Raw genomic sequence first — 24,656 nt, forward strand, 5'->3', positions numbered from 1 at the left:
GGTAGTAAAAATTTATTTTCTTACGATTATAACATTGAACATGAAAAAATGGTATTTTTTTTATTTAAGTACAAGGAAGTGATAAAATTTTTTTAAAATTTAAAGTGAGCTTCTAAGAGCTTATCGAAAATATTAATTTAAAAAAAAAAAGAAAAAAAAAAAATCCGTGTCAGGTACAGTATAAGAAAGTTTTAGAATAAGAGAAAAGTATTTTTGACATAAAACCAATTTTATTGTTTAGAGCATTTATTTTTAATCCTAGAGCTAGATGTGGAATTGGAAAAATTATGAGTTAACTAACTTAATGAAATTCATAAAAATGCAGAAGTATTTTGAAAAAAGGAGTAGTTATTCAAAATCTTTAAGCTTATTATTCGCCATTTTTTTATAAAATTAAATATTCTCTTTATCATGGATGAAAAAATTTTTTTCACTTTTGTAAAAAATCCTTTTTTCGACTTAAAACATTTAGGTGTCCATAACAATAATCTTTATTGCATGAAACATTTATTTCTACCTATTCTTAATAAAAATAAAATTTTACATTTTTTTTTTTTTTTTTACATTGAAGGTGTGTTAAGAACTTTTTGGATTAAGAAAAAGTGTGCTATCTAAAAAAAGTATTACATGTTGTATAATAAAATAAATGTTTTTTTTCTGAAATGAAAATATACGACACCTATACTGTGGAATAGAAGTTGTGCTTAAATAGCAAATATTATCAAAAGTACGTATGTACATACCTGTAGTAAAGTCACTAATGTGCAAACAATCATTGCAGTGATGAAGCACATTTTGTTTTTTGTTTTACTGAGAGATCTGTTGACTACTACTGCCGGAGTCATTTTATACCAAACTTATCAATTTCAATACTAAGTTGTGTCGAAGTTGATCCCACACGCAAACTCGAGTTTATCGAAAGAAGAGAAAAAAGCCTAACGATGTAAGAGCAGTTGAATCTAAAATAATACTTTAAAGTTTCCAAATGACGATTGACATTCAACACGAGCTTCAACATTTATGATCCCTCGTGCGTATGGACGCGTCAATTATATGGTATACCATATATTGACATAAGGAGATTGTGCGTTTGCTTTACTTAACTTCCGAATGTCTGCCAATGTAGTTATCAAGTTTAGATAAATATTACATCAAAACACGTCTTTTTATTTTCAAACCGTCTACATGACAAGAAAACAAGTACTTAAAAAAACTTGGACTATTTTTACTAAAAATAACTATGATGTATTGTAAGTAAATGTTTACCAGTAAAATAAATGTTTTATGTAGATGTTGCGTGGGTTATTGGGTAACTGGACTATTTAATTAATGGCTTTCCAATGATCCAATTCGATCAAGTTCTCGAACTTCAATTTTGATTAAAACGACACATCATACAGGAACCCCTCGAATAGTAGAAATTTTTTAAAGTGGCGAATGAAAAATTCTTTCATATTAACTCGTACGAATGTATATTAATTTTTTATTCTCTGACTCAGCGTCAGTAAAGATATGTTACACTTTCGTATAAATAATGTATACAAATACCTGTGCAAACACTGATTGCATCTTCGTGTGCAGTTATAAACTTTTTATTGAGATTTGATGACGGCGGGTGCTCCATTGGTGGTTATCTTTTTGTAAAGCGGTAATGTAATGAATAAATTGGTTTAATTGATTTCATCAGTAAACAATGATGAAAGTTAACTGATACAATGATCTTGGGAAAAGGTAAAACAGCTTATAATAACTGAACGGATGTGTAAGCTTTTATCGTGTCATCGATTATTGTTTTATTTTTAATATTTTAAAATACAAATATTACTTAGTATTATTAGTCATGACATTTTTTATTGCTCTGACAAAGTGCTTGTGCGTTGAAAAAAAAATTTTTACGTTTTGGCTTTGTGTCACTTGATAGTATTAACTAAGATCTTTTTTACTTACATAAGGCACGCACACAAATAATTTTTAACCACATGTACAAGTATGATGAAATGTATGGAAACTCCGCCGTTTCATTTAAGATAAAAAAAATTATGTTTTAAGCGTACATCATGCAAAACATCAGAAAAACAGAGTACTAAAATAGAATAGAACAGAAGTAGAATATTGACCTTGTATCTACGTATAATTTTTTTCTTAGTGTCATACATTCAGCTTTTTAAATTTTTGGTTTACTATTATTTACTCTTAGGGTTAACATTTCTACGACCACGTATCTTAATGTTTTGTCATTATCTTTCAATATATAATTGTAACTCTTTTTCTTTTATTTAGCTTTTATATTTTTTCGTTGAGGTAGTGTTCTGTAAAATAATTATTTTTTATTTTTTTATTTTTTACACATGAATTTGGTTACCAGTAAAAAAAAAAACTTCAATCTTTCAAGAAACATTAAATTTTATTTTAAATAGATGTCATTACATACTACAAGAAGCTGAATCCATAAAGATATAATCTCTATTATGGCTAAATTAGTTACAATCTAATCAAATAATACTTCTTTTGATGCCTCAGTTAATTTTTGTAGGAAGAACTAATTAGAAGTTATTAAAAGCACCTAAAACAAAATACATAAAAGTAGTTACAAAAATAAGACTAGTAACGTCAACAAATTTACTTTATTATGCAGCATCATTTTTTAAATAAAAAAAGTCTTAAGTACTGAAAGTTTTTAAGTAATTCGTTTTCAATTCCTAATCAGCTTCTGCCGAAAAAAATTCAGTAACAGTAATTTTTCCGAAGCTGTTTAAAAAAAAATTTTTTTTGTTATTTTCTCCAAACGTAAAAAAAAAGATTGTTACATTGACTTTGCAGCACAATTGTATTTTTCTCATAAACTGTATATGCTGTTTTTAACGAAATAAAAAATGAACCAAAAGAATATGCTTACGCAAATAGTAAGTCATAATAAAATAACTTGGAAATAGTACAGTACTTTGATTTGTCACAGATTTTACCGCATAAATAATTTACCAAAGACAAATGGATGTCATAAAATAATGTTTCCATAGGTACTTAATGAAAGACATGCTGGATAATTATAATATTTTTATCTGCAAAATTTTAACAAAAAACGTGTACAATACTTACAATTTCTTGTTATCGGGTTGTACATGTGATGTAACTGTTTTTCCTTTTCTCAAGTCAAGTTTAACATCAACAAGTTTATGTCAATAATTTTCTCCCAAATTACTCAATACATGTAAATTGATTCTTGTATCAGCGTGCCAGTTTTCAACGTACCCTTTTAAAAGACAATTGCTTTCACAAATTTGAAATTACAAATCGTTTTCGCAAATTTATATTTTTTCAAAAGTAATTATATTTTTTCACAAAAAAGTACTCTCTTACACATTAACTTTTCACGAGACAAAAAAGGACGTTCAGTTAAATGAAGTGACCGACCAAAAATATTATATCGAAGAGAAATACAGATAGGCCACTATAATCCAAGCAATAATGTTGAACAAACCAACAGTCAAAATTGCACTTAAAAAGCAGTAATAAAGCAAAAACGGTCTCATGATTGATTTTGGATGCTCAAAAACTTGCTTTTCTCTCTCCTGATGGCTTTCGGCGAATCTCGACTCCATAATTCGTAAAGCCGAACTCTGAACTTACGATATCGGATCCATCTTATTTGTAAGCGTGCAAATGTACTTTTGTATAGTTTAGTAGATGAGATACGACTTTTATCAGCTCTCTAAAGTATCTATCGGTTACTGGGTATTTTGCTTCCTTGAAGAGGAAGCTTTGAGATGGACAAAAAATTATGTAATGAGATAACGAGCTATAGAATCAAAATGCTTTGCTCTGGAGAAAATATATATCCGTGTGTGTATGTATGTCTGTAATCAGTCATATCTTACGGTGCTTTACTGCTCTGGACGGATTTTGACACAATCCATTTTTTGAAACTTAATAATTCAAAATTTAAGACCAAATGATTAGAAAATCGACTGATTATTAACTCAAAATCCGCATAAAATGTATTGATTGTAAAAAAATGCATTTTCAATATTTAATCGATACAAGTTGCATCTATTTGTGACATCTTTGATCTACATCAAACGTAACCCTTGAGTTTCAAAAATTACATTTATAGTTGTTAGTAAAGCATTTTTTTCATAATTTTTCAATGAAAAAATTAGTTTTACCAGAACTCGTTTTTTTTTTTTATCTTCAGTTAATGTTAATATTATTAATTGGTCATTACTTTGCGTAATCTAATTATTACTGTAACTTAGATTATAATCACTGATTGACATTTTTATGCGTATAGTATCCAATTAATACACTGTAGTAATCCAAGTGGTAAAAGTTTTGTTTATACAATTTTTCGCTATTTTAATATTTTCAAAATCAATTAATTTGGTTAATAACATTCATTTTGCTAATTAAAATTAATTAATAGATCATTTTTTATTTGAAAATAATAGCTTCAAAAAGTAATCAAAATCCAAGTTTTAGATTTATAATGGTACAATTATTCATTTATTTTATTAAAATTAAATACTTTGAAATTAAAAAATTTACAAAGGAAAATATTAATTTAATGAATCATAAATGTTTAATATTTCACCTTTCGTATAAGGGTTGATCAAGATTAAATAATTGATTTTATTTTCTTGAAAGTAATTTAACTGAATAATTATAAAAATTATTGAAAATTGATATTTTTAATAGTTTGATGAATGTCGTATGCTATTCACAATTATAAATATCTAATATTATGATAATTATGTTTTATTTGTCTTTGAATTTAATATTCTAATTAACTATAAAATTAAAATATTTTTAAAAAAAATTTTAGGAAGACGCTTAAAATTCATGTTAATAATTATCCTAATAAATTAATTTTATGAATAGTATTCAAGATTTTTTTTATAATTTTTCATTTAAAATTATTTAATTCAACGTTATTTAAAATACAAATTTTAACAATAATAAAATAATTACTTAAATAATTAAATGAAATTAATAATGAGTAAACTCGATCCTTACAATTCATGACAAGTTAATATTTTAATGTTACAATATAAATAAATTCAGGAATAATGTTTGAAAAATATTTTTAGTAGAATAATGTACTACATTCATTAGGAAAATCATGAAATCATAAAATCATACAGTACGTAAAATTTTATTACACATTTTTTTCAATCAAACACAGTTTAAAAAATACTATGTAATTTTAAAAGAACAAACTATTCTTTCAGATCATTTTTATATTGTATAAACTCATTTCATTTTAATTTTTTAAATTTTATTTTTGTAAAAACCTGCCAACTAGACTATTTTTTCCTAACGATGGCACATTTAAATAAGATGTATTTAGTAAAAAAAATTCCACGGTCCATTAAGTGTCTGTAAATAAGATGAAAGTTTTATTTGGATTACAGTTTTTATACATTAGACAATTTTTATTTTATCCATAAAGTATTCAAATTAATGAGTGAAATACTTAGGATTCGTTTCAATTGTATTTTGTTCGCCTTCGTTTTTATTGCAGCACTTAAAAGTAACTTTGTTTTTCCAGTAGTTCTTTTTGTTAAAAAAGTATAATACTATCTTGGTTGTAACTCAAGCACCAGGAAAAAGGAAAATCTAATGAAATTAACTAAATATTAAAAAATATTATGTTGAAGAGAAAAATACAGACAGGCTTATGATGCAAGCAATTACACTCAACAAGCCAACAGGCAAGATCGCACTGAAGAAACAGTAACAAAGAAATAATTATCTCATGATTTACTTTGGATACAATCTTGTACGCATGAGTGCGAATGTACGTTGCAATGTCGGAAACATTCAACGTTTATTAGCTTTTTGCTATTATTACCATACATAACACATACCTTTATAAGTGTATACATCACGTAGAGAACTGTAATAATAACGATAAAAGACGCAAATCTTTAAAATACGTTCAGTTTATATTTACCAAAACAAATTATAAAGTCTAATTGAAGATAAGTACGGAGTAAAATGCTTGACAAACAGATTATAAAAATATTAAAATAATACATGGATGTGTACTGTTTGCTAGTTATCATGGCAGGTCGTCCGGATCTTCATGATGCAACCAAAGATTTTTCCGGCGGTATTGCAGGGGCTGTCTCCAACTAAAATTTATAGAATTTTTACTAAATCATTACACAAATTCTTAAAAAAAAAAAATGTTCCAGAAGGCTGAAATTAGTTTTTCCCTAATACTTAAGTCACTCAGTACAAATTTTTCAATATTTTTTTTTTTTTTTTCACAAGATTTACCTTGGCTGATCTTACGCCTCAGTTGATGTTATTTTACTAGGTTTTTAATGCCATTTAATAAAAAAAAATTCAAGGCAAAAATTTTTATTCTTACGTAAGAGATAAACTAGATAAATTTTTTCCTCCATGGAATGTGGTAATTGACAATTTTTTTTAAACTCTCACAGTAGTTAACTGTAGTGAAACTTAAATCTAGTTTCTGCCATTGATGTATTAAAACAATTTAAAAAATTTACCTTGACTAAGGCATTCCACGCTTTCGTCAATTTTTTTTGGGCACAAGTCTCTCAATAATTGAGAGCGAGCGGTTTCCATATTTATAGTCCCATCAGAATCCATCTAAAATGTTTTCCAAAATAATCGTAGAAATTATCAATCTATCAATTGAAAATTTTTCTGATCATTCATTGTAGCACTTTCGCGATTTCATAATTTTTTTTATATTTTGTGAAATCAAACATAAACGTATAAAATTTGTGCATGTTTGACAATGTGAATTTTCCAAATTTTCAATTTCTGTCAGTAGAATCGTACCTTCACCTCTTTTTTGCAGGGTTCGCTGGTTGGTTACATATCGAATTATAAAGCAAAAAACAATAATTATATGTCACAGCACTATCCATTTTTTTGTATTTTCTATTTTTTTAAATAAATACATTACTGAAGCCTTTTAATCCGTTGTGTGACTGGGTAAGACCGATTACGTGGGTTTTTTAGTGGTTGAAAAAAATCTACTTTATGAAACAGTAGATATACTTTAAATGAATTGAGTTGACATCATTATTAAAATTCCGTAGGGTGATTTTATTGATATAATTTGTTTGCTCGTACAAAAAGTTAAGTATTGAAATTAATGTAAAATAAAACAACAAGTAATTTATAGTTACGATGTAATTTTTTATAGTTCTACGGTATAAAGCATTAACTTTGCAGTAAAAAAAATTTTTTTTTTATTATATCAAAGAAAAAAATTAAGAAAAGAAAAAAAAAATTCAAAAATGAAAGAAAAAACTTCTTTTAGGTCGTGTGGTGTGTTAATTGAATTTTAAAACAAAAAATTATTGGCAAGTGCCTTAAAAAATAGTTACGATAGTAATAATAAATTGATTAAAAGAACAATACTGTTTAGTATGTATAGCACACATAATGTTTAGGCATTTGAAGGCATCGATTAAACAACATAATATTGAAGTATTTATTAGACTTACCACACCCATTTTCTTCAAGATACAGGCCAAGTAGCAATTTAGTTTCTCATCTTGGACTAGCTCCTCTTTATCGTCGTATGGTCGCATCAATACAGCTGAACGAGAAATATAGGTTTTTAATATATAAAGAATAAAAAGAAAAAAACTAATATTCAGCGACTCTTAAAATAAGCTAAATTAATCCAACAAAAACCACGGTTTTTCCATCTCGAATTAATCGTAAATGGTAATTAGACACAAGTTTTGGTTGATCACCCACCTTCGTCAACTCCCGTTTCGGCAGTACAACTCTCCTTGTACTCCATGAGCTTTTCCGCTTCTTCATTGGAGAGACTCTGGATTTAAAAATTAGTTTTTTTTTTTTTTAATTAAAATTATTTTTTTTAAATTGTATGAATACATTGCAGAATTACACGTGTCAAGTAAAGAGCAAAGATATTTTACCTCGGAAAAGGCACCAACGAAGCAAACGGCGACGAAAAGAACAACAGCAGCAAAGTGCTTCATGTCGACACTGTGTGTAAATATGTCTCTTAAAAGCCCGTAATCTATAGACTACTACGAAATATAAAGTTTATACAAGAGGCACCAGCACTTCTTTATATACCCGAGTCTCGATTCTCTATTATTTGCCTTAGCTCGTTCAGTGGTGAATACAATTGACGACCGGAAGCCTATACATTAGTATTTACCAAAAAAAAAAAAAAAAAAAAAAAAAAAAAAAAAAGGGGGGGAAAAAACGTAACACTGTGCCTAAACACACATGTATGTTTTAAACAAGTGCGTTTCATGCGTGATATTTAAAAAAGCGAGCGGGGATAACATTAATGATAGCGGTAAGTCTAAACAAACGAAGAAAGTCATCCGTGAAATGACGGTATGGTTAGATATAGCTTAGAAAATTTTTTTTTTTTAATATTTTTCCAAATATAGTTTTTTAAGACACAATAGAAAGGTTTTTCTAGTTCAAAGTTGCTATTTGTGAGTAGTAAATCATTTATATCTTGTCTATTTTGAAAATAATACATTTTATATTTTCTTCCTAGTTTTCATTGTAATTAAAATTAAAAAAAAAAATTCAACATAACTGTTTATCGTATTCCCTGTATATCTAAAATTTCAATTTTATAAAATTATTCTTAGTTTGAACAAAAAGTTATATGTAAAATAATGCATAGGTTAAGTATGTTACACAGTATTTTTTCAGCAAGATAAAAAAACGTTCTACGAAGTGAGAAAATTTTAATGATCAAACAGTCAAGACTACATATGAATTAAAAACAACTGCTTATCATGTATCATTAAAAAATGTTTTTGATGGGTGCGCAAAGCGTAACTGATCCGTCTAGTAGACATAAAAACATAATCGTTGTTAAACTAGAGTTTTTTTGTTATTATACCAACGTCTCGTCAGGTATATGTTGGGATCATGTGAGGCTAATTTAACATCTATTATGTTATTATTTCCATTTTCCTAAGTGGATAGATAGTTGATACAATGAAACCTCAAATTAAAACAAAATAAATAATTATTAAAACTTTAATTACTCTTCATCTCAAGTACCGATTTCTGCACACACATAAGTGTGTGTGAGAGAGAGTTTAGTTAAACTTATGTTAAGTAATTTAATTACACATTTTATCCTGGTTTCAGCTACAGTGCTAGATTTTCGATTAATTGTTTAAAACCTTATAACTCTTGAAAACCAACTTTTTGTAATGAGTTACTTATTTTTAAGGAGGTTTATAAATTGACACTGTAAGATATGGTAAATACAGATGATTTTGATAGAGGTGGAGATATCATGCTTTCACTTTGAATTTTTTGTTTTAAAATTTTGGAAGAAAATTTTATACGCTATGAAAATCGATATTGCTATAAAAATTGTTTTACCATAAGGAATATTTATTTCAAATCGTACATACATACTGTAAGTTAAAAAGTTTAGCATTAGAAGCTTTGTTGTAATTTATACATCTTATACAGATTTCAACAATTAATTTATAAAATTTACATAGTTGAAAAAAAAAGAATCATAGTGTCGCTTCTTAGTTCAACTCAGAGGTCATCCGGATCTTCATTACACAGCCTAAGAGTTTCCCGGCAGTGTCGCAGGTATTGTTTCCAACTAAAATCAATGGGTTTTTAATCAAATTATTGCATGGTTAAAGATAAGTAAATTTTGTTTTAATTAACTAGGTAAATTATTTATGTATCTAAGGTTGACAATTCAAACTTCTTGTTAGAACAAAAACTTAGGATTTTTTTTTCTATAAGATTTACATTTTCTCTGATTAGAATCAGATTAGGTATGGTAAATTTAGGGCTAAACTTTTTCACGGGTTTTCTAGGTTTTGAAGGAAAAAATTAGGGGCAAACTTTTTCAACAATCTAAAGTACTTAGTAGAGGCTGGTCTAGTCTACTAGAAAAAAAGTATGAAATCAGTTATGAAATCCTCACCACTAAAAACTTAATGTAATCAAAATTAACTATTCTATACTTTACAGTGATATTTTATTATATTTAATAATCAAGCAAAGTAATTCACCTTGGGCTATACACTTTACGGCTTCATGCATTTTTTCTTGAGACAATCCTTGCGACACCATAGATCGAGCAACTTCCTCGTTAATGGTACCATCAGGTTTCATCTAAAATATTTGTTAGGAGAAAGGTAAATTAATGTCAATTGATTCAATAAATGCATCAATCGATGTTTATCGTGCACATGTTATTTATTTCAATTTTTGAAGCTCAGAGATAAAAAAAAAAAAAAAACTTTCAAACGAGATTTATAAATAACATTCAAAGTAATCTACATCTTGATCATTTAGGGCAAAAGATAATAAATATTTATAAATATTATAATGCATACAATAAAAATTATTAATAATTATTAAGAATTTTTATCATCATTAAGTTGTTTATGGTTAATTCATAACATTTTAGAGAAATGATTACTCAATCATAATATTCAACTGTTTTATGGACTTACGACATCAATTTTTTTATACATGCAGGCTAAAAAGCAATTGAAATTTTCATCCTGGATCATTTCCCCTTTTTCGTTGAATGGATATTGAGTTAAGGCTGAAAAATAAATTGGTTTGTAAAATAATCAAAAATAAACTTAATTAGAATTAATTTTATTAAAATCGATTTAGTAAATCTACTTGGGTATATCATTCAGACTTTTTATTTGCATTTAATACTATTTGTTTTTCATGACAATTAAGATCTTGGTTAAGATTTTTCGTGTTAAGATTAAATTAAAAATTTATTTGCTAAAAATTTAAAATGTACCGCTTTACCATTGTATCGTGAAATTGTAATTGATCTTTGAATCATAAATTTTAGGACTCAATTTACACATGTATGGAACATACTGCGTGGGATAGGCCTCAGCCATTAGTAGAAGGAAGGAAGACGAGGATCGAAGTTTTGCCTTTATTTATATTTTATTGTTTTATTCGATTATGTATTTAAAAACTTAAATGACACATGTTTATAATCCTGAATCATAAAAAATGGATCACGATTAAAAAATTTTTATTTAAAGATTCGATCTCGCAAATAATAAATAAATGAGTTATGATTAACTTTGTCTGATTAACAAATAGGAAAAAAAATTAATTCTGATGACAATTTTCGATTGATTTAGCTTAATGTAACTCAAACGATTAATAATTAAAATTAATGTAAAATACAAGATTTATTTGTAGCACTCTTTAATCTAAAAAAATTTACGCAGTTCAAAGGTACTCCACGAATTAAAAAAATCAACAGCATTCAATCCGATAAAATCCATAGACCGCACTGATGTCGAAATTAATTTATTATATGTTAATTTTCTTCGTGCACTCACCTTTGTCAACTCCTGCTTCAACCATGCAACTATCCGAATGCTGCATAATCATCTTATTTTCTTCGTCGGAAAACCCCTGCATAAAACAATAATCAAATTCATCAAAATTTTAATTAAACACTTTGATTTTTTATATACAATGACGCAATGTACGTAAAGTCGTTAGAAAGTAATGTTTCACCTTTGGACGAGCACCAACAAAGCAAACGACAGCTAGCAGAGTGACAGCGGCAAAGGACTTCATTTCGGTTCTGTACATCAGTATGTATTACAAAATGCACGTAATCCAGACACATGAAGTAACTTTACCAAATCGGTTGTCTTTTATATACGCCCGATTCATAATTGTTCCCTGAACTTGTTCCACAATTAATGTTATTGTCATGCGGATGCCCGGTCGTAAGTAATATTTATCGAAAAAAAAAGTGAAAAAACGTAGGAACTAACGCCACACTGGGTCCTAGCACGCGTATGTGTTTATAATTTATACGTACTGTGCGTGGAAATGTAAAAGTTTGAGTAAGAATGAGTTTAATGACAGTAGTGCGTAGAAACGAATAAATGAAGCCGTCCTTGAAAATGTATATATATACATGTATGTATGTATAGCACATTGAACGAAAATATTTTTGGAACGTACATTAAGGTATCATTTTTTATGATGCAAAAGGATATCTCATTTCAGTATAAAAATTGTTTATTACAGAGCCTAAAATTATACGAGCAATTATGTATCATGTGTGCTTTTGTTAACATCATGAATTGTCTACAGTTTCTATCTCATAGCGAATTAATTGTACGATTTTTTTGAGCGAGTAAAGAAGAGATTCATTGAACAAAATTTATTTTCTTATTTTTTTGTATTTTAAACAAGTAATTTAAAACAAGTAAGTTCATATACCTTTATGTTATTGAATTTGTAAAAAGAAAAATGAACCTCATCTCATATACCTCCGTAACTGTTAGATTCTAGTATCATTTTTTTCAGGGATAAGTCAAAAACAAAAAATATTAGCCGATTGCAAGAAAGTTCATAATAAAATTTTAAATTAGTCACAAAATTTTAAGTATGTAACTTCATCTACACTACGGTGGTACACTACACTTCTACATTACCAGTTCTAAAACTAAACAGTGACAACAATTATTGACATATAAGTAAAATCGTAAATCAATTAGAAACTTCTTCTATTCTGTCCATGACAACATTAGACATAAATATCTCGAATACTATCTTAACAGTGTCATTCTATGTCATGAAGTTGAATTTTTTCTTTTTGATGAACGTTTTTTTTCTTGGGAGTTCGACTTGGATGGATGTCAACCACTTCAAAATCCAAACAAGCAATACTCACTTGGCACCCTTTGATTCTCCAACGTTACTTAGGACTTGTAACTGAAAAATGTTAGTCGTAAGGTTATAGTTCTATGTTTAAAATTTGTTGGAGTTTACAAATATCCTTTTTGCAACTTGAACTGTACAGGCGGCTTCTTTGCAATGTCATGAAATATTAACAAAATAATTCAATTCCACAAATGTTCTAGTGTTTCATTTCATATATTTTCTTTAAGTATAAAAAAAATTTTGTTATGGACTCGAAAAAAAAATGTCCATCTTTAATCAGCAAAAGTGTCTTAGGTATTTTCGTAAATCGAGCCTTTTTTTCTCATAATTATTTCAGTATGTTTCAAGAGGAAGTAGCAAATATGGCATGAGCATTTAAAAAAAATTTTTCTTTATTCAGAACATGAGAATTACACTTAATAAACAAAAAAGATTTATTTTACCAGGCGTTCAACTTAAATTAAGTAATATTATTTATGTAAAGTCAATATGTTATATAAGTTATAGTACGTAATTAATATTTTTTTCATGCTGTTACATCACAACGAATCAGAGTTTTTTGTATTAGAAATCTAACTCTTCAGTGGGGAGTGATCAGAAGGTCTTTGTCTCAAGTCGCCATACTCATCAATAGTCTTGTAACATTTTAAACCGTGCATGCTGTTTAAATTTCTATTATTGAGCAAACTGTAAATACAAGTTTTGTAATTAACACTTGGTAAAATTGAAATTGTTTTTTTTTTTTTTTTCAAGATGACTGCAACAATAATAAAAGGTCTGATTTTTTTGCATACACTTGATTTATTTACATAAATTAAAAAGTACATTGAATGCATTGAAGATAAACATGTTGTGAAGTCCTTTACATTAAGATCATTAAAAAATAATAGAAGAGTCATGAAGGGTCATCACTAGTTTAAATAGATGATAGCTGGGAACTTCATTTCGCAATTAAAAAGGCTTCCGGCGGTCTCGCAGCTGCTGTTTCCAACTGAAATTTAGATTACAACCAAAAATTAACACAACTCCGTTAAAAAGTTGTTTCTGTGAACGAGACTTGTTATTTGTATACATTTTAGGTTGCTTAATTTGAATTTGCCGTTAGAATTAAGCTTTTAGTCGAAATTATTTTCATAAGACTAAATTTTTCCAATATGTTATTTTCATCAACTTTACTGACTTTATTAATTTAAATTTGCTTGCAACTAAAAAAAAATAAGACTGAACTTTTAATTTTGTTATGATATTTGGTAAATATCATCATAAATTTGAAAAAAAAAAATTACACACATAAATTTCAATTTACAACAACAAAATTAAACTTAGTAGTAATAAATGTTAAATTAAATAATTTACCTGGTGTAAAACATTTCATGATATCTTCAGCTCTTTTCTGGGACGAATATTCCAACATTACAGAGCGAGCGACTTCCTCGTTGATAGTACCATCAGGTGTCATCTAAAAAATTAATTACAATAACTATAAAAATCATTGATTAACAGTTTAGGAAATTTTATGAATGCCACCAAAGTTGTCTATACTTATTTGCATTTTCAATAAAAATGTATTTTTATAAAACTCACGATGGACTGTGTCCATTTTGTATGTTAGACATTTTATTCAAATTTTCACACTCTCTTATTTGATACTGTATCCATATTTTATTGTGTATATTTTCTAGATAGTCTAAGTTTAAAACTGCCTTAATAGTTTAAGAATGTCAAAATATTGTATTTTATTATAAGTATTAATGTTTTTGTTGAATAAATTTTCCACTATGTATAACAATTTGCTGAACTTACGACATTCATTTTCTTATACATGCAGGCCATAAAGCAATCGAATTTCTCATCTTGCATTGCCTCCATTGTTTCATTGAACGGACTATAGACCAAGGCTGAAAGACAAGCCAATATTTGAAATGATTCATTTTAACTCAGTGAACTGCCATGTTTGTACGTTAAATTTAAAAATTCCGTCAATATTAAACAAATTTAATATATATTTACAGCTTTACTGTTGCACCGTCCAGTTTAAATTGGTTTAAATCAATATTTACATTTGAATCGAAAACTTTGAATTCCAACTTACTTTTGAACCGCGTTTTATTCAGATTATTAAAAACTTGAATTTTGTTTTTCTCAAATCGTGAATCAGAAAAGTAAATTCTGGTTGACAATTTTATATTCATAGAGATAGAGTTTAAAAAAAAATGAAAATTACTAAACGATTTCAAAAATAAGCTACGCCAAATCTGATAAAACTCGTATATTTTTGTCTCGAAGTAATGTTAATATTTGTGTCAAATATTAGTTTAAGCTGAGATCTTACTATTATTAACTCCTGTTTCGTTAAAACAACTCTCTAACTGCATCTCTTTCTCGTTGACTTTTTCGGGCGACTCCTGTACAAAAAATGTTTCATTTATCGAAATATTTATTAAAAATTTATTCACTATGATTTCATTATCTCGCAATGAGTGTAAAAAATAAAACAGTTATCTACCTCAGACAGAGCCCCTAATAAAAAAACCATGGCTAGCAGAACACTGATCGCGAAGGTCTTCATCTCGACTCTATGTGCATAAATGTGTATTAAGTATACGTTACGCGGACTACTACCAATAAATTAAGCCTACCAGAGAAGAATCGGGTCCCTTTTATATACTTACCCAATCTATTGTTGTTTTTCTAACAACCGGAAGCTGGTACGTGAGTGACATTAACCGGAAAAGAAAAGAAAAAAACCAGGAACCAATGTAACGGTGGGCCCAAACATACATACGTATTTTTAAATCGTACGTTTTATACATGGGTGTGTAGACGTATAAGCGAAGGTAAGATTAATGATGATAGCATGTAGAGAGGAATTATTGAAACCGTCCGTGAAATTACACCTAATTTTGGTCGAAAATATTTTTTTGAATGTACTTATACGTATGATTTTTTCGTGACATCGAAGGACGTCTCTTTTTAATAGCAACACTTCGCAAGGAACGTGTCATAAATTATATAACCTGAATGAATTTTTTAAACATATTTTTTCTCAACGATTTTTGACACTACAAAAACTAACTAACGCATCATTTAAATTTTCTGTTTAGTAAATAAGTGTTTTATAATTTTTACTACTTGATAAAATCGGTAATCCCTTGATCAAGTTTGATTTCAAATTTATACTATTTTTATTGATTCCTCTCAAAATGATAATAAAAAAATTAAAAAATGTTTTAATACAAATTATCAAATGAAAATTTAAAATAAGACTTTTGACGCATATCAAGAGAAATTAAGTTAAAAGTCAAAGAGAAATCGATTTTATGAGTAACTTTGTATACAACTAATTAAAAGGTAACCATATAACTGCAAGGCAGTCATTATTCGTTTGAAAAACTTTTCTGATTCGTCAAAAAGTATGTATAACTGTAACATACTTTCATATTGTTTTGCAATCGTAGATACACTTTGGGCCTACCAAATCACTCTGCACTCACGGGCTGACAATGTATACTTTTTCGTCCTACGGTAAACTTTGTGACCTCAGTAAAAAAAAAAAAAAAAAAAAAAAAATACAGCCCTAAAGAAGAAAAGAGACAAAGGAATGATGAGTAATACGAGTAGATAAGGATATTGACGCGTACTGCAGATATGAAGGCGCCCGAAGAAAGTTAGTATAAGGTAAGGACGATAGAGTTTTTAGTTGGAATCCTACCTTTAACAGTTCTTGTAGTAGTATTTCGAAAAGGTCATACGTCCCTATCAACAGGAATGTCATTAACAAAGGCATTGGAGCTTCATGTCTGCATAAAAATGTTTGTTTCAAAAATTTTTGTTTTTCTTCTGGTAGTTAACGGTAAGTCCTAGTGCGTTTACATTAATCTAAAAAATTAACATATATGTACTTTTATGAATAATATTTTTATGTTACGACATATTTATGATCAAACTTGAATTGTCGTGATTGTTTTCACTTACATTAGTTTTGTGAGCATAAAAATGATGAAAAGATATTAAAAAATTAATAAAATATACTTAATTAGGTATCCAAGCTGCTGGAAATGGCATGATTTCCGTGCGCCTAGCAGTTAAGCCGTGGAATATGGTACCTTGCGGTGGTGCGCTTATTAAAAAAAACTTTGCTGTAACTAGTGCTAGCTGTAAATTAGACAACGTTGCAGATTATCGTGTTGCACTTGATTTTACAGACAACTATTTTGAGTATGCAAGCAGACTGATTGCAATTAAAAAAGTAATTAATTCAAAGTGAGAATTCAGCTATTTTTTTTATTGCGAGATTTTCAGTAAAAAAAAAGGAATATCTTATAAATATAAACATTTTTTAGGAACAGCGAAGAATATGGCATATGTCTACTGCAATTGGAGGAAGACGTACTGCTAGACGATTATATACACTTGCCTAAATCTAATTATATAATGAAGCCTGGCTTAAAAACTACTGTTATAACATGGCAATGGTATTATTATCAGTTAAGATACTACTACAAATTGTATATTTTCTATGGGGCTCAAATATCGAGTGATGCGTCTTGCCTGCAAACTATGCAGGTCAAAGTGTCCGCGTCGCTGCTTTGCGTCGAATACAAGATAAGGGACCGTAACGTAAATATGATAAAAAAATGTGCTTTGATTAAAAAAAAAAATATCAGATAGAATAGAGTATCTGTAGCTGACTACGTTTCACAGGATGCCCCGGGCGGAGTTTTGATTCAAAAACATGATAACAAAATGTATTTGATCGGGGTTGCTGGCTTACAGTCTAAGATTTTCACCCGCGTTTTGCCATTCGTCGATTGGATTAAGAATGAAATCCACGATGCTGCGGGGCAAATGACGAACGATATAGGAAATTTGGTTAAAGGTGAGCTTTTGTTATTTTTATTGTACAATTTGTTTGAAATTTAGTTTATTTTTATTTCAGAATTTGAGAATGACTCAGAGTCGTTAAACATCGCAGGGCAAAATACTAACAAAGCTTGCGTTGTAAGTTATTACAGCTATATCACATTCTTGGTGGTAGTTAACATTGCATTAAACTAAAGTCCTTAGCGTTCATAAGAATCAATTTATGGATGAAAAGACAAGTGAAAATCAGCACTTTTGCATGGCTGGATGTTAGGTTATCAAGGTTAAAAAGTGCAATTGATACCGATATTTTTTCTAGGTTAACACTTTGTCTAAGAACCTGCGTTACTGCTAATGTAAAATAAAATATTTACTTACAAATGAATGCTGAGACAAACAGAAAAGCAATGATTTGTAGCATCGCTATTTTTACTATGACAACTTAAAAAATTCCTGTATTAATGTTGCGTACCTAGGCTAAAAAGTAAAACTAGTGTATTTGACAAAGCCAGCTTTGAGCAGAGAAATAAAACATATTAAAAATTTATCAAGTAATAACCGTAATTTATTATTATCAAAAAGTGTGTAACTTAGTACCATGACAGTAGAATCTCGCTAGGTTCAAACATTTATAAATATGCTTATAGTATTCAGAACAATTAGCCATAGCTGATTTCTAAGTGATTGTAATCCGAATGGGAGGATGATCAAGCCACACTTTCTGGGTAAGAGTGTACACATTTTTATGCACACACGCGCTGAAAATGTACTAAACGGATTTAATTGTATTTCTTCACAGTGATGACTTGACATTAAACTATGCGATTGTGACAGCGGGGTAAATCATGATGATTAGCCATGGAAAGTATTCAAAGCAAATTTCGAGACTATTGTGATTGCATTTGCATTTTTGCAATCATTTAAAGGTTTTAAAATAAAATATACGTATACGTACACGGTGATAATTCGGAGGAAATTATAGTGAAGTTGATGATAAGATATTTTTATAAATTCAAAAAACTTTTCTGTTCTCATGTCAATTTCACAGAACTTTTATTTTCTATATTTGGATGTAGAGTTAAAATATTTGTATATTTATCATAAATAAATTCCTGTTTTTTACAGAAAATACAAACACAATATTTTTAGAGTATTTTTTATTTATAACAGTGTACTAAAAATACACTAGTAACAACTCCAAATATAATTTCATGCAATTTATTTTAATGAAGGACGTCAAGAACCTCTCAGTCAGCATGATTTTTGTAAATTTTAAAAATAGGAATTAATGTACATCGATTGACATGTCACCATGTATTTGTAAATAAAATTTCTTGTTATTAATTATAAAAACAGTTAACGATATCATTAAAGTAAAAATTGTTTGTCTTTTTGATAATGTTCATTGTACTTTTTTTTTTTTCTTTTTCTCTGACGTAGGCACTAATTTTCTGAACATTATTATCTTCTTTTGACTTTCATTTATCTATGAGATACCTATCCAAACGACTATTGTAGTTAGTTACCATACTATCTGGACATTTGAAAGATAATACGCTTATACTTACTCACGACAGCTTATCCTGAAAATTTTATGACTAAATTTTACGTATGATAGGTAACATTTATTCAAATTTATAATTATAAAGGGTCTTTGTTCGCATCAAGAAATCAAATCAATAAACAATTATTCATGAAAATAAGTTTTTATTGAAAGATAATGTAAATTGAGAAAAGTACAGCAGTAAGAGCAAAAAAAATTATGAACACGGCTAGTTAAATGTTAGCTAGGTAATACAGATATTAAATTTATAATACTGTAAGAAGACCACTTTTGGTGCTACGTTGGTATATTGTAACCTCTATAAGTATGTTGCTGAGTCATGTAATGACTTGTGCATTTTTGGCTTATGCACTAAAAAATCGAGTGGCCTTAAAAGTTTATCATGTTTGAAACGTAGCCCATCCCATGTTGGCAAAGGCAAAAAAATTTTTATGATCGGTGTTAAAGTGGAGGATATGTTGGACGATAGGTTTCCCCCTAAAGAAGCCATTGAATGTGAGCAGGAAAACATGCTTGTTTATTCATTTGTTTCATCTAAAGATACATCAGCGTCTATGTCGAGATCAGAAGAATCGTCGTTTTCGTCGTTTTCCTGTAGGAGAAGATATTTTATTAAAATTATACGAAAATAAAAATCCATAAAAAATGGCATAACTTTGCGGTTTTAAGTGTTTCTTTTTTATGATGAATCCTAAGCTTGAACTATTTCATCATATCATAGCAATTTAAATTTTAAACGTAATTTAATGCAAGAGACTTGGGATTTTATGGCTGAAGCATTACCTTTTACATTTTTTTTATAAAAAACAAACCAAAAAAAAAAAATTATCAAAACAAATAATCTCAATACCTCCATCAGTAGTTCAGGTAGATCATACCGTAATCTCTCGGATGGTTTAGATGATATTTCAGGCTAAAATGAGAAAAGAAAAAATTTACATCTATTCATTAGTATAAGAAAAACTACTATTTTATTTACAATTATTTACCTCGAGTTCAATTGGATTTTCTGTTTCACGCTCTGAAGGATAGCTCTGAAAACAGAACAATAAATAACATGAGAATTACTGTGGAAAGTTTTTCATGAAATATAAAAAAAAGTACAAAAGCAAAAATTATTCTGAATAACTTATTGAAAAGGTAACTGTGAGCATTACTTACCAATACTGTGGCCACACAAACGGCAACAAGCAGTAAAATTATGAAAGTCTTGGACGCCATATTAGAATATTTTTTGATTAGTCAACGAGGAGTTGGACGTAGCAAATGGTAGAAATGAACATAAGGACACGCTGAACATTCGGCTTATATACGTTGAACCTAAGTTACTTTTAATTGCTTTTTAATTATTAATGATAATGTCATTTTTAAAATGAGCCTGATATTAAACTTGCGTTATCGTTGCGGTACACTTTGGAATATCTTTCTTAATACATTTCATTATTTCAGTTTAGCTTTGAATCAAACAGTTTTCAATAAGTATTAAATATTTACGCAAATTTCATAAAATTGAAAAGGTCTTCTTTTTTATGTGTAAAATAAAAAAATTCCTTAAAAAATGAGTTAGCAGCTAATGCGACGAAAACTATTTTCATTGTCTTAGCCAAATACAGAACTTCTGTGCTTAACAATTTTCTAATATTCACAATAATCTGGATAACTAGCAAAAAGTTCTAACATGCGTATGTTTGCAGACAGGTGTAACAGTCCATTGGATACTATGGCAAAAATCTGTTTCTTAGAAAAAAATTACCTTCCATTTTCTTCATGTAATGTTTACAAAAGAAAAAGGACACAAAAATGTCGAAAGGTATTTTTTTTGAGAAAATAAAGTTAGTATGTTGTACTGCTGAAAAAGAGGGATAATATTGAATACGAATTCAATTTACGAAGTTCAATACGAATTTTGTAAAATATCGTAGAAACTTTTATAGGGGCTTGAATTGTGGTTTAACGTTAAAACACGTTCTCCCGAAAAACATTTGGCTAATGGCCCACAATAGTTTTAGAGTAATTATCCTACGTACTATTTTTTGTCAAAAGTTGCTTTACAGTCTCTTTACTATTAAATGTATGCAAGAAATATTTATGCTCCTAAAAACTACTATTTAAATTCAGACTTTTTCTTACTTTGATTACGCAAGCATGCGAATGAACGAAGATGTTACCTACGTAGAAGAGACGGCCTCTCTGTCGATCGGGCTCTAATAACCGTAGCGTCCTATGGATATAAGTAACCCTGCAGAGATAAAGCATGTGTTTTTGAAGGATAAAACCAAACTTTGTATACATTTTATGGTATCATAATAATTATGGAGGAACTTTCTGCGAGCAGATGAGTTTAAAAAAATTATTCTCATACAATTTGAGATTATGTACCATTTGTTTTGTGAGAACACTTGTTTTTGCGTTTCTGCGATTTTTGTCAAAAAATTGTTATTTTGTAGGAAATAAATGTTGCGTCTGTAGGTACTAACAAAACAAAAGACTTAAATTTAAAATTAGCTTTTCATTTAGTCGTGATGTACTTCCCATTAAACACTGACTTTCCAATAAAAACTAAATTTTTTTTCTTCTGTTTAAGTGCCATCAACAGTAGGACATAAATTAGTTTACGTTGCATGTTTCATTTTGGATCTATGGCATAAGGCATAGCTTTGATTAAACTAAACAAGGTAAAAAGATAAAAAATTATGTTTAATAATTTTGGGAAATTTCCCAAAACAATAGTTTAAAAATTTATCAGAATTTTCGGAGATACGCTGTCATCAACATAAGTAAATGTGACATCTACGTAAATAAGATTAGACGACTTTAATTAAGTCTATTTTGAATGTGTTTCCTAACTTGAGAAGAAGAATAATCCCGAGTAAAGACTTTTATTCATTATCTGATTGGTTCAAGCTGAGATCATGTAGTTATTATTCGAACGACATTCGAAGGTTGTATAAAATAAAAGTTAATTTAAATTAAAATTTTATTGAACTGTCCTTAATTCAAACAAAAAGTAAAATGTATAGTTCAAATGACGGCAATAACACTATAATGTGTATTTTAAGTACGTTACACAGTATTGTTTTAGAGGTGGATCTACGAAGTGGAAAAAATCGCATGATAAAATAGTCAGTTCTGTACGTGAATTAAAAAAAAACTACTTATCAAAAATGTATCATTAGAGAATGTTTTAATGAGTGCGCGAAGTGTACCTAATCCGTCTAATAAAAGAAAAACGACAAACTGTACCACTGGTTTAGCCACGTTATCTTGCCACACCTACACAAATATTTTTCCTTTATTTCAAAATAGTGACTACATTTTTCCTAAAACCATTATTCCCATTCATCATTTAATTAAATAGTTATAAGAGCAGTTGTTATCATAAGGCGATACCATAGCTTCTGCTGGAACACATCAAGCTTTATTTTCCTAATACATGTTAGTCTATATATTATGCACTGAACATAATTTAAGTACATGATATACACCCAACGACTCTTGTCATTACCGCCTGTTCTACCGATTTGCTAAAACAGTTTTAAAAATTACACGTAAATAAAAGACCATTGTCTGCATGTAAAGTCATGTGGAAGGACAAGTTTTCGCAAGATCATTTATTGTTAACCATTGAAAAATCGAAATTGTTGAATATTTTCATCACAGAGCTCGATCTTTTGAAGTATACAAGTAAAAGTTGGGACTTTTTCTGAATAAAGGGTAAAAATTTAAATATTAATTAAACGCTCGATAAAATATCGTCTTTTAGTATTTTTTTACACAAAAATTATTATCCTCACCAAGGTCCCGTGATTTTCTATTAGAAACGTTCAAGTTATCAAATAAAGTAGTTTTTTCTTGTCATAATTTATGAAAGATAGTATTTTTCGATAATTTATGAATCTCCAAAAAAAAAAACTTTTGATTTTCATGAAACTAATTTTTTCTGGTATAATCGACTATATTTTGTACTTCGCGTAATATTTTTTATTTTTATTAACATTATATGACCAAAAAAATTAATTTTCCGCCCTCGGGTGGTTTTGGGAGGCTGGTACTTCCTCGGGCGAAAAAGCAGTTTTCCGGAACTCGTTCGAAAAGTCTCCTTTACGAACCTCGTTACGTCCCTCGCCTTCGGCTCGGGCCGCAAACAGAGACTTTTTAAACTCCTAGGAAAACTACCATTTTAAAAGAAAGAATTATTTGCAAACATTTTGGAAATTACTAATATTTTTCTTTGCTAGTTTTACCAATAAAAAGTTAATATACTACCGTTTGTCAAGCTTTTTTTTAGCATCTCCAAGTCACACTATCAAACATCAAAATATACAGTGCGAAATTGTTTTCAATCACCATCCTACCTTTTTATTATTTGTGTCATTTCGACATCAATTCAATGTTATTTTTATATATTTTTGTATTTTTATCATAATAAGTATAAATATTACTTTAAATGTCATATTTAAAAAAATTGTTGAGTAGGTCCTAATCAATTTTTTGGGACCATTTTTTGTAACCAAATGAATACTTGCAGAGTGAAAGTTCTCCGACTTCTGTCACTCGAAAAAGTTCTAATAATCATAACAAAATATTGAATAATAAATAGTTAATAATAAATAATTGAACAACAATAATAATAATATTAATGAAATAATTAATAACATAATTAATTATAATACATATTGTTGTTGCAGTTATACTATACACACTGTTGGCGTCTACTATACTCTATTGTTATTCTTCTGTCGGGTTTGTTGCGCTATTGAAAGATTTATAAATAGCGTTAATTATGATGATAACGTGTGCAAGACTAGATTAGACAAGATTAGAAAACGTTCAATTTCCGATTCATTTTTTATCATTTTATTTAGTCAATTTTCGGCTTTGTTTTGTACACATTATCAAATTTTTTTGGTTCAGTTTGTGATATTTTTAATTAACAATTTTTTTTATTTTTCTTCATTATCAGGCTTGATTAATATCAGTAATTCTGGGATACATTGTTCCTTTACCTAGACCTCATTTTCATTGTAGGCATAATTTGCACAGGTATCATTACGAGTAAGTTACTTAATTGCAGTCATTTAATCTCTGAGTTATTTTTTACGTTTGTATTTTTTCGTGTTTTCCTGCGTGTCCTCGTCTTTTCGTTTGAATAAAAAAAAGTATAACTATTTTCTACTTAGTTATAAAAAATATCTTTTTTGTAATCAAATTTGAATGGGTACATTATATGACTATTAAATTAGAGTCCAGCGACGATGTATATTTGTAGCTGAGAGAAAACAAAAATTGTTTTCATACCACAGAACTAAAGGAACTTACATAGAGGGAGAAAGAAAGAAGGAGAAAATGTGAGAGTATCGAAAATTAAAAAAAATAAAACAATAAATAAAATGAAAACAAAGAAATTTAGAAAAATATACCCTGCGTAGCACCTAAACAACACAAATTCAGGGCACAATGCAAATTTGAAAACAAATCTTAATTAGCAAAGTCAGACGCGGCCGAAATTGAGGCATTGTAGGGCATAAAA

The 24,656-nt window shown here is 28.6% G+C and overlaps 4 protein-coding genes and 1 long non-coding RNA gene across 6 annotated transcripts; 1 reads left to right on the forward strand and 4 right to left on the reverse strand.

The window, feature by feature from the left end:
• Positions 1 to 5,993: 5,993 nt before the first annotated feature.
• On the reverse strand, positions 5,994 to 8,056 carry LOC106637888 (general odorant-binding protein 83a). The gene is made up of 5 exons (XM_089594671.1): positions 7,932 to 8,056; positions 7,747 to 7,822; positions 7,488 to 7,582; positions 6,516 to 6,618; positions 5,994 to 6,131 (listed from the first exon to the last, which is right to left on the reverse strand). The coding sequence occupies exons 1-5, from the start codon at positions 7,992 to 7,994 to the stop codon at positions 6,052 to 6,054; spliced, it is 417 nt and encodes a 138-aa protein (XP_089450797.1). The 5' UTR covers positions 7,995 to 8,056; the 3' UTR covers positions 5,994 to 6,051.
• A 1,478-nt stretch (positions 8,057 to 9,534) lies between these two features.
• Positions 9,535 to 11,636, reverse strand: LOC106637839 (general odorant-binding protein 56a-like). The gene is made up of 5 exons (XM_014350799.2): positions 11,536 to 11,636; positions 11,355 to 11,430; positions 10,485 to 10,579; positions 10,038 to 10,140; positions 9,535 to 9,616 (listed from the first exon to the last, which is right to left on the reverse strand). The coding sequence occupies exons 1-5, from the start codon at positions 11,611 to 11,613 to the stop codon at positions 9,537 to 9,539; spliced, it is 432 nt and encodes a 143-aa protein (XP_014206285.2). The 5' UTR covers positions 11,614 to 11,636; the 3' UTR covers positions 9,535 to 9,536.
• A 1,905-nt stretch (positions 11,637 to 13,541) lies between these two features.
• On the reverse strand, positions 13,542 to 15,420 carry LOC149374217 (uncharacterized). The gene is made up of 6 exons (XM_089594692.1): positions 15,372 to 15,420; positions 15,206 to 15,275; positions 15,032 to 15,104; positions 14,503 to 14,597; positions 14,056 to 14,158; positions 13,542 to 13,690 (listed from the first exon to the last, which is right to left on the reverse strand). Exons 2-6 carry the CDS (start codon positions 15,266 to 15,268, stop codon positions 13,611 to 13,613), a joined length of 414 nt encoding a protein of 137 aa, XP_089450818.1. The 5' UTR covers positions 15,269 to 15,275; positions 15,372 to 15,420; the 3' UTR covers positions 13,542 to 13,610.
• A 948-nt stretch (positions 15,421 to 16,368) lies between these two features.
• On the forward strand, positions 16,369 to 18,537 carry LOC149374218 (uncharacterized). 2 transcript variants are annotated; one of them, XR_016293168.1, is made up of 6 exons: positions 16,369 to 16,552; positions 16,740 to 16,962; positions 17,043 to 17,319; positions 17,404 to 17,578; positions 17,639 to 18,287; positions 18,362 to 18,537. XR_016293168.1 is itself a non-coding variant. In XM_089594599.1 (5 exons), exons 1-5 carry the CDS (start codon positions 16,468 to 16,470, stop codon positions 17,755 to 17,757), a joined length of 879 nt encoding a protein of 292 aa, XP_089450725.1. In that variant the 5' UTR covers positions 16,369 to 16,467; the 3' UTR covers positions 17,758 to 18,537. The 2 variants fall into 2 exon arrangements, 1 of the variants encoding a protein (XP_089450725.1); XM_089594599.1 differs by having other exon boundaries at positions 17,639 to 18,537.
• A 747-nt stretch (positions 18,538 to 19,284) lies between these two features.
• LOC149374219 (uncharacterized) lies at positions 19,285 to 20,416 on the reverse strand. Its single transcript, XR_016293175.1, has 4 exons — positions 20,288 to 20,416; positions 20,116 to 20,160; positions 19,977 to 20,039; positions 19,285 to 19,718 (listed from the first exon to the last, which is right to left on the reverse strand). It is a non-coding gene; the product is annotated as an uncharacterized LOC149374219 (long non-coding RNA).
• Positions 20,417 to 24,656: the final 4,240 nt, after the last annotated feature.

The sequence above is a fragment of the Copidosoma floridanum genome, unplaced genomic scaffold, assembly GCF_036245765.1.
Source record: "Copidosoma floridanum isolate Cflo_tuat_1 unplaced genomic scaffold, Cflo_Japanese_pri ptg000021l, whole genome shotgun sequence".
Lineage (NCBI taxonomy): Eukaryota > Metazoa > Arthropoda > Insecta > Hymenoptera > Encyrtidae > Copidosoma > Copidosoma floridanum.

Excerpts from the sequence above, each read along its gene's own strand:
- LOC106637839 (XM_014350799.2), bottom strand. The coding sequence starts at position 11,613 with ATGTACAGAACCGAAATGAAGTCCTTTGCCGCTGTCACTCTGCTAGCT. Across the intron at positions 10,141-10,484 it reads TGTATAAAAAAATTGATGTC|ATGAAACCTGATGGTACCAT; the intron begins GTAAGTCCATAA and ends CAAATATTTTAG. Across the intron at positions 9,617-10,037 it reads CGTAAAGTGTATAGCCCAAG|TTGGAAACAATACCTGCGAC; the intron begins GTGAATTACTTT and ends CATTGATTTTAG.
- LOC106637888 (XM_089594671.1), bottom strand. The coding sequence starts at position 7,994 with ATGAAGCACTTTGCTGCTGTTGTTCTTTTCGTCGCCGTTTGCTTCGTT. Across the intron at positions 7,823-7,931 it reads TCGTTGGTGCCTTTTCCGAG|AGTCTCTCCAATGAAGAAGC; the intron begins GTAAAATATCTT and ends TTTTAAATCCAG. Across the intron at positions 6,619-7,487 it reads TCTTGAAGAAAATGGGTGTG|ATGGATTCTGATGGGACTAT; the intron begins GTAAGTCTAATA and ends AAAACATTTTAG.
- LOC149374217 (XM_089594692.1), bottom strand. The coding sequence starts at position 15,268 with ATGAAGACCTTCGCGATCAGTGTTCTGCTAGCCATGGTTTTTTTATTA. Across the intron at positions 15,105-15,205 it reads TATTAGGGGCTCTGTCTGAG|GAGTCGCCCGAAAAAGTCAA; the intron begins GTAGATAACTGT and ends TTTTTTGTACAG. Across the intron at positions 13,691-14,055 it reads CATGAAATGTTTTACACCAG|TTGGAAACAGCAGCTGCGAG; the intron begins GTAAATTATTTA and ends TCTAAATTTCAG.
- LOC149374218 (XM_089594599.1), top strand. The coding sequence starts at position 16,468 with ATGTCATTAACAAAGGCATTGGAGCTTCATGTCTGCATAAAAATGTTT. Across the intron at positions 17,320-17,403 it reads ACAAGATAAGGGACCGTAAC|GATGCCCCGGGCGGAGTTTT; the intron begins GTAAATATGATA and ends TACGTTTCACAG. Across the intron at positions 17,579-17,638 it reads TATAGGAAATTTGGTTAAAG|AATTTGAGAATGACTCAGAG; the intron begins GTGAGCTTTTGT and ends TTTTTATTTCAG.